This window comes from Elephantulus edwardii, unplaced genomic scaffold, assembly GCF_000299155.1.
Source record: "Elephantulus edwardii isolate Elephantulus edwardi_28Jun2011 unplaced genomic scaffold, EleEdw1.0 scaffold00262, whole genome shotgun sequence".
NCBI classification, from domain to species: domain Eukaryota; kingdom Metazoa; phylum Chordata; class Mammalia; order Macroscelidea; family Macroscelididae; genus Elephantulus; species Elephantulus edwardii.
Window position 1 is genome coordinate 3,059,987 of NW_006400012.1, and position 9,289 is coordinate 3,069,275.

At 36.9% G+C, this 9,289-nt stretch overlaps 1 protein-coding gene across 1 annotated transcript in view; it reads left to right on the top strand.

Annotated features, from left to right (window-relative positions):
* MAN1A2 (mannosidase, alpha, class 1A, member 2) overlaps positions 1–9,289 on the top strand; it is a 208,234-nt gene that overhangs the window by 106,947 nt on the left and 91,998 nt on the right. Inside the window, exon 6 of the mRNA XM_006899582.1 lies at positions 3,894–3,988. Coding sequence (XP_006899644.1) covers positions 3,894–3,988 — 95 coding nt within the window. The remainder of the gene's footprint in view (positions 1–3,893; positions 3,989–9,289) is intronic.

Below are 9,289 nucleotides of genomic sequence, written 5' to 3' on the forward strand. Positions count from 1 at the left end.
CTAGTAAGTTAAACTTGGAATGTTAACACTCATGTTTTCTTTTAATTCTTTTTTTAAAATAAAATTTTTTATTTTAATTGTGATTTTAATAAAAGTTTACGGAAAAATTAGATTTTTATTAATTCATTGTTGCATGCTTTTACCCCCTCTTCCTCCCTTCCCCCTCCTACTGCTCACTTTTTTAAAAAAATTATTTTCAGTGAACAGTTATAGAGATTTTGGTCATTCGTTGATTGTTGCACTTTTCTCCCTGCCCCCCCCCATTAGCTCTTCTCTTTGAAAAGTAGAAGAAAAATCCCTTCATTGTTATACACTTTTTTAAAAAAAAATACTCATTCATTGTTGCACAATTATCTCCCTCCCTCCAGTCCTCTTTGCAATACCTCTTATTCTGGGCTGCTGTTGGACATATAATGCCTAATCATATATTCCTTTTAAATAGTTTTTTCCTTCATCTGTTCTAGTGCAGTGTTCATTTCCTAGACACTCTTAATTCTGTTCTCCTCCCAAAGCCTCGTGTCAGATCTGCATTATAACAATGGTGCTATGCAGTATTTATCCTTTTGTAATGGAGATATTTCCACTCAGCATAATATCCTACAGGATCACCCATGTTGTGTAATGTTTTATCAGTTCATTGTTTTTCAGTGGCTATGTAGTATTCCATTGTATGAATATACTGTAATTTTTTTATCCATTGGTATGTTGATGGGCACTTGGGTTGCTCCTATCTCTTTGCTATTGTAAATAATGCAGTAATAAACATGAGCGTGCATATATCTGTTTGGATGGCGGTTGTGGTTTCTTTAACGTATTTTCCTAATAGTGGCATTGGTGGGTCAAATGGCATTTCTATTTCCATCTTTTTGAGAAAGCGCCAAACTGCCTTCTGTAGTGGTTGTACCATTTTACACTCCCACCAGCAGTGAAAAAGGGTTCCAATCTCTCCACAACCTTGCCAGCATTTATTGTTTGCTGCTCTGTTACACTTTGCTGTTGTTGCTGGTGAGATGATATCTTCATTGTTGCAAATCTAACTAGAAACACAAAAGACCTATACAAAGAAAATTACAAAACATTACAACAAGAAACAAAAAGAGACCTGGAGAAGTGGAAGAATAAACAATGCTCATGAATAGGAACACTCAATATTGTGAAAATTACAATTCTCCCGAAGGAAGTCGACAAGTTCAATGCAATCCCAATATAGATACTAATTTCATTCTTTAACGAGATGGAAAAGACAATTTTGTGTTTTATTTGGAAAGAGACACCGAATAAGTAAAGCACTTTTGAAACACAGAAACAAGGTAGGAAGTCTTAAATTCCCTGACTAGACTGCCATGGTGGACAAGATAGCTTGGTACCGGTATAGTAACAGACACATGTTGTTGTTAGGTGTTGTTAAGCTGAGTACAACTCATAGGTCAGGACCCAGTACTGTTCTGTACCATCCTCACACATCCTGACATACAAGAGCTCACACATCCTGATATACAAAAGCCCTTTGCAATAGTCACCATATCAGTCCACCTGGTTGAGGGTCTTCCTCTCCTTCATTAACCTTTCACCAATATCATGTCCTTCTCCAAGGAATAACACCTCCTAGCAATATGCCCAAAGTATGTGAGGTGAAGCCTCACCATTCTTGCCTCCAAAAAGCACTCTGGCTACACCCTCTCCAAGACATATCTATTCTTTCTCTTGGCTGTCTATGAGATGTTCAGTGCTTTTCTCCAACACCATGGCTCAAAGGCACCAATTCTTTTTCATTCATCCTTATTCATTGTCCATCTCTCAGATGCATAGCAAGTAGTTGGAAGGATCATAGCCCAAATCAGACACACTTTCATCCTCAAACTGATATCATTACTCCTCAGTAATTTTGAGAGGTCCCTAACTGCAGATTTTTCCAGTGCAGTGCATCTCTTTATTTCCTCACTGCTGGTACAAGGGATGTTAACTGTGGATCCAAGCAAATCAAGCTGTTGACAGTTTCAGTCTCCTCTCCATCCATTATGAAGCTGCCTTTGAGTCCAGTAGTAAGAATCTTTGTCTTCTTGGCATTGAGATGCAATCCATACTGAAGGCTGTATTCCTTGATCTTCTGCAACAAATGCTTCAAGTCCTCCTCACTTCATCTTAAGAACAGGTTTAATGCATTGAACACCAATGATCAAAGACCAGATGACTTGTGGGATGATATCATGGATATCATCCATATAGAAAGCAAAAGGTTATAATAAAAATGGAAGAGAAAGAAAAAAAAATCAAAATGCATGTCAGAAGAAATTCTAAAGATTGCACTGAAGCATCAAGAATCAAAAACAAAAGGACAACATGCTGAAGTGAGAGAGCTGAACAGAAGACAAGACACCTAAGTCAATGAAATAGACTTGAGAACCCAGAAATCAACGCATCTATCTGTGATCAACTGATTTTTTACAAGGAGTTGAAATCAGTTAAGTGGGAAAACGAAAGCCTCTTTAACAAATGGTGTTGGCAAAATTGGAAAACCATCTGTAGAAAACTCGAGACCCACACCTCACACTATACACAAAAACCAACTCAAGGTGGATCAAGGACCTAGGAATAAAAGGAAAGAGTATATGTAAACTTCATTAGAGAAGCTTGGAAGAATTCTACAATCCCTAATTCATAATACAGTCTTTAAAGCATAATGAAAAACCTGCAGCCAGGAAAGAACAGAATAGATGAATGAGACCTTCTAAGAATCAAAGCCCTGTGTACATCAAAAAACCTCCAGCAGGGTAAAAAGGAAAGCCACAGACTGGGAAAAAGTATTTGGTAATGATATAACTGATAAGGGACTCATTTCTAAAATTTATAGATTACTCCAGCACCTCAACAAGAAAAAGAAAACCAAGTCACAAAATGAGCACTGGATATGAATAGACACTTCACCAAAATCAACATTCAGATGGCAAACAAACACATGATGAAATGTTCAAAATTTCTAGCTATCCTTTAATATTTCTTATGTCTTGATGGAAAATATTTAGATAAGGACAGACTAATCTGAGATAATGTATTTAAATTGACTTATAGCTTTCTGTTAATACTTGATTTAAGCTGGTATCCCATGAGTGAAAATTTCATATCTTGTTATTTTCATTTGGTTATATTTCCAAATTGGAAAAAAAAATTTATCAACACCAAGCCATGCTCTTAACTTCCAATTATGTAGTTTCAGATGTTTGTTCTCTTGGGTACCTTTTTTCTCCTATGTAATTTACAGTCTCTTGCTCTTAGGAGCTATGGTGACCTACTGGATAGAGTTGCACTGCAGTCTCCTCCATGCTATTTTCAGCCTCTGAAAACCTGCTTCGTTCCAACTCCACAGCAGTGAATTTTTCCTCTGTGTGTTACTACTATATATTCTGTCATTGTTGTTAAGTGCCTTTGGGCTGCTTGTGACTCATAGCAACTACAACAGCCTCCTCAATCCTGTACCAGCCTTGTTGTCTTTGACACTCCTACTCCCATTACTCCAGTCACTGAGTCCATTCATCTCATTGAGGGTCTTCCTCTATTATGCTGTCCCTCCACCCTTCCAAGAATAGTATCTCTCTCCAAGGACTGGACCCTCCTTGCAACATGCCCAAAGTATGTCAGACGAAGCTTCAGAATCCTTGCCTCCAAGGAGCAGCCTGGTTACACCCTCTCGAGGATGAACCTGTTTGTTCTCCCAACAGTCTATTCAGTATTCTTATCCAGCATCACAGCTCAAAGGCATCAATTCTCTTTCTGTCTTCCAAAAGAAATAATACATGTATTTTTTCCCCCAACCTGATACATTGTGTTACATCCTTAAAAATATCTCCAAATGCTTATTGATTACTATAATCACAAGTGTCCATGTTTTTACCTAGATATTCAAGATAAAAGCAGTGCAATTGGCTGAGAAACTCCTTCCTGCCTTTAACACACCTACTGGAATTCCCTGGGCAATGGTGAATCTGAAAAGGTAAACAATGCTTTTATGTGGGTGTTCCCTCATTGAAAGAATGAGATGAACCAGTTTTTACCTTTCAAAATTGCTACTAATGTCCCAGTATTCTTTTTAAGACTTTAAATTATTTTCCTGGATATGTACAGAATAAAATTCCTTTAAACGAGGTTTTTTTTAAAATAACATCCTTGGCTTTGGAACACTACGTCATTCTTTATTTTAATCTCTGTCACTTATTTTCTCAAAGCCTAGGCTCTCTTTCTTAACTATGTGGTTATAAAATGTCTCTTATTTGCTTACTCATTTCCGTTGAGTGATACAATGTATTCATCATACTCCCCCTCTTTTTTTTTTAGCTACCTGCTAAATGTTCTGTAGGGAGCATGAGTGCCTAGTAGTTAAGGAATGGTGCTACCAACTGAAAGGCATACAGCTTGAGTCTACCAACTGTGTCAGAAAGATGGACGGTTTCCTCCTGTGCAGTTACAGCCTCTGAAAACCCACTGAAGGTCGGCTATGAGTCACTTCCTACTCTACAACACATAACAAAAACAGAACAGTATTTCTATATCAAAATGGAGAACAGTCTGCCTAAAAATCAAGATAAATGTGTTTTTTAAAACTAATGATAGACAGGCACATTCGTGATAGTGACCTACACTATTGCAGTGTGAAGTTAACTTTTAAAACATGACTTTTAGTCTACTTTGTTTCTGATAGAGAACACTTTTGACAGAGAAATGTTTTCTTTAGACAACTTTAGAAATAATTTAAAGATACTCAATTCAAGTTTTAATAATGGCAACATATTTTAACTTGCTTTTAAATAATGTATGTTGTCTGAAATTGTTATTGCTCATTTCTTCTTCAAATAAAAATTAAATTATTCATCCTAATTGTTGGCGCTTGTTCTCCTTCCACCTAGACCTATTCTATTTTTCTAGAGACATTAACATCTATTTGGGGGAAACCCAAAACTGTTTTATTTCTTTCTTTCTGATAAATAACTTGACAATGTTTGTTTACATTAAAAGGTCAGTGCTTTTTAAACTCAACTCGTTGCTGTTGAGTTAGAACTGACCCATAGGTGACTTTCAGCACGTTTTCAGAAGAGATTTTGTCCGTTTTTCTTTCATGGAGCAGTGTGTAGATTCTGGCTGCCTGGCTTTCAGTTGGCAGCACAACTCCCTGCCCACTAAGCTCCTTGAGTGTTTTTGTTTAATACTGTTGGGATGGGATTGACTCATAGCTGACCCTCTGGAAGGTTTTTAGTAAAGGGCACAGGAGATGATTGCTCATCTTTCTTCTCTGGAGCAGCCCGGGTATTTGAACTGTATACCTGTGGGCTGTTAGTGCAATCTCGTACCACCATGTTACTGGAGATCCCTTAGCACATATTACTAAATAATAATCTGACTTTTCAGTTCTCTTGTTTCATATATTGTGTGTAATGTAAATTGTCTCCATATGGGGGGGGGCATCTTACTAGAGTTGTAAAGGAACATCTTAAAAGAAGTATATAGACATGTGATATACAAATAACCTTTTCCTTAGAGTTTCAAGATGGATTTTCTAATGTTCCCTGTCATTTTAAAAATCATATCTTATATAGAAATTAAAACTTAGTTCTGAGATGGGTAAATACTGGAAGTTAATTTTGTTTTGTCTAAGTAGAGGGGGGGAAAAGGAAAAATCAAATTTATATGGGTAAATTTAAAATTTGGATTGAGATTAAATTATAACGCTTTTCAAGGAGGATGTCCTGAGCATTTTTTAAATTTAATTTTTAACTTTTTTGGTAATACTCAAGTACACAATTTTATTTAAGTTCACATGTCATTATTTATCTTTTTTAAAAAGTTGTCTTTAGCTTGAGGCAGTTTCTGCTCACTTGCCCACAGGCTTTCCGTCAGTCATGCAGTAGCTGTTAATCTATGTTAGTATTAACTTTCCTTAGAGTGTTTTTATCAGTTCTTCTTTTTCTTCTATAGTATGATACAGCATATAGAAATATATACATACATACAGGGTAGAAATTTGTATACTTGTTTTTCTGCTTCCTATTTTTGCATGTTGTCTTGTGCTGTCAAGTCGCCCACAATCCATAGTGACCCGATGTACAACAGTTCTGAAGCCTGCCCTGTCCTGAGCCAGTCTCACTGACTCTGACAAACCACCCCCATTGCCCTAGTTACTGTATCAATCCATTCTGTCCTGGACCGCCTTCTCCTGTCCTATTGCTCTACCCTTCCAAGTCTGATGTCCGTCTCCAAGGATTGGTCCCTTCTGGCCACAGGTCCAAAGTACATGAGATGGAGCTTCAGATTCCTAGCTTCCAAGGAGAAACTAGATTTTCTCCAAAACAGATCAATTTGTTTTCTTGTAGTCCATGGTATGTTCAAGACTCTTCTCCAGCACCACAACTCAATGGCATTGATTCTTCTTCTTTCATCCTTGGTCACTAGCCAGCTCTGTGATGCATAGCAAGTAATTGCAAAGACCATGACTGTTTGCATGGAAACATTCTTCTGGGCAATTTGATAAAATCTTTTCTTGTTTTTGCTTTTTTAAAAAGCTTTATTTTATTGTGATTTTAATGAACATTTACAGAAAAGTTAGATTCTCATTCATTCATTGTTCCACATTTCCCTCCCTACTCCTTAGTTCTTTATCTCCTGTTGTTGTTGATTGTTGTCTAGTTGAGCACGTCTCCTAGTGACCCTATGAACAAATTCTTCCTCCCCTAGTTAATTTTTTTAATTTATAATGTCTTTTCTTATTGCACATTTTCTTCCCTCCCTCTTCTCCCCTTTTCCCAGCCCTCAGCAGTGCACCCCTTGTTCGAGATTGCTGTCATACGTATAATGCCTGATCATATATTCCTTTCAGCTAACTTTTCCTCTCATTTGTTCTCCTGCAGAGCTACAGCTCAGACAGATCTATGCCTACCCATGTTTATTGCAGCATTATTCACAATAACAGAGAGGTGGAAGCAACCTAAATGCTCAGCAAGAAACAAATTGAAAATAGTTTTTCAGTAGAAAAACTATGGTACTTTCATACAACTGAATATTATGCAGCATTGAAAAACATCAAACTCTTATAAAACATTACACAATATGGGGGAGTCTGGAGAATGTTATGCTGAGTGAAATATCCCAGTCACAAAAGGACAAATACTATATACCATTACTCTTATAAAATAGGACATGTGAGTGTGGGGTGAGCAGAGAATGGAAAAATAGTGGATAAATAATGATAAAATCTTTGAATCACTCATTTTGATAAGTGAATAGAGGGACATAAGGTTAAGCAAGGCCTTATGTCATACTTTTTAGGCATTGCTATATCAGTGCTATTAATTTGTTTCCATTATTTTAAGCATTTTTATGACAATACACTTTTACATAGGTCCTTGTGTAATAGAGAGTTTATTTCTTTGGAAATGATTCTTTAAAATGTGATTAATGGGTCAAAGCATGCATCTTTTTAGTTAGTGAGATAAATTCCTGGTGTGAAATTGCTGGATCAAGGGTCAGTGTATTTTAAAATTTGGTAGACAATCTAGAATGTTTTCCAGAAAGTTTGTAGTACTTTACATTTGTACTAGCACTGTATGAGAATACCTAAACACTCCTTAATTTTTCTTTATATAAATTCTCTTTCATTTTTGGCAAATTGTGTTGTTTTTATCTATCATCAAGTTGGAACCAACTCATAACTGACCCTCCAGAAGTTTCCGAGGTTATAAATGGCTTGAGAGGACATTGTCTACCTTTCCTCCCATGGAGCAGCTGGTAGATTAGAACTGCATGCCTTTGAGTGGAAGGTGCAACTCCTTATCCACTGGCTACCAGGGGTCTCTTTGACAGATGAATACTTATAAAATGTTCATTGTAATTTGTATTCTTCTACTTATGACAGCAGAGAATTATCAGAAGAATGTCTGTTAGTGTTTTCTTGACTATGCAAAGACATTTGACTCTATAGAGAACAACAATTATGGCTAACATTGAGAAGAATGAGAATCCCAAAACACTTAATTGTGCTCATGAGAAAACTATGCCTAGATCAAGAAGCTGTTGTTCAAACAGAGCAAAGGGTCCCCATCAAGGATGTTTCCTTTTCTCCATACCTAATCAGTCTGTATGCTGAGCAAATAATTTGTGAAGCTGAATTCTGTGAAGGGAATGTGATGTCAGGATCAGAGGAAGACTTATCAACAACCTACATTATGCAGATGTAATAATCTTTCTTGGTGAAAATGAAGAAGATATGAAATGCTTGCTGAAGAAGATCAAGGATTACAGCCTTCAGTATACATCTCAACATCATAAAAGCTAAAATCCTCATAGTGACAGTAAACATTGTGATAAGTGGAGAAAGGATTGAAGCTATAAATTATTTCATCTTGCTTGGATCAATAATCAACATATTTGGTACCAGCAGTCAGGAGATCAGATGTATTGCATTGGGTATGATCTTCTCAGTCACCTGTTATGTATCAGGGACCTGGATAATGAATATGAATGACACAAGAATGATGCCTTAGAGTATCAAACATTTTGCCTTTGTAGTGCTGGAGAAGAGTACTGACTATTCCATGAACTGCCAAAAGTACAAACAGATCGGTCTTGGATAAAGTACAGCCAGAATCCTCTATGGAGCAAAGATAGCATAGCTTCATCTCTCAGATTTGGACATTTTGTTGGCTATGGCTACTGCTTGGAAAGGGACATCATGCTTGGAAAAATGGAGGGTCAGCAAAGGAGAGGAAAACCCCCCAATGAGATGGATTAACAGAGTGACTTCAGCAATGGGTTCCAGTGTGTCAGAGATAATAAGGATGGCATAGGATAGGACACAGTTCTTCAGGTTCATTGTTTATAGGGATTCTAAGAGTTGTACTTGCTTTGATGGTACCTAACAACAATAGCTGATCGATTTGAAAGCACTGTGGTGACTTAGTGATAATAAGTGGCATTGCCAACCCAAGGACATGCTATTTAAATCCATCAGCTGCTCTGTGGGAAAAAAGGTGGGTAATCTCCTGTCTTGTGATTTACTGCCTTGAGGGTCAACTGTGAGTCCTTTCCAACTGGTTGAGACCTAACAACAAGAAGACTGGTGAATTTTTTCCCTAAACTTGTTGAACATTTAGATTAACTTTATTGTGAACTGTCTATTCCTAAACATTGTTTGAGTTGCATATCTTCCTCTGGTTGATTTGTAAAAATGCTTTGCAGATTGTAGAATTAGGTCTTTTCTCCCTGCTCTATTATTTATCTATGTTTTCCTTTTGTTGTTGTTGTTGTT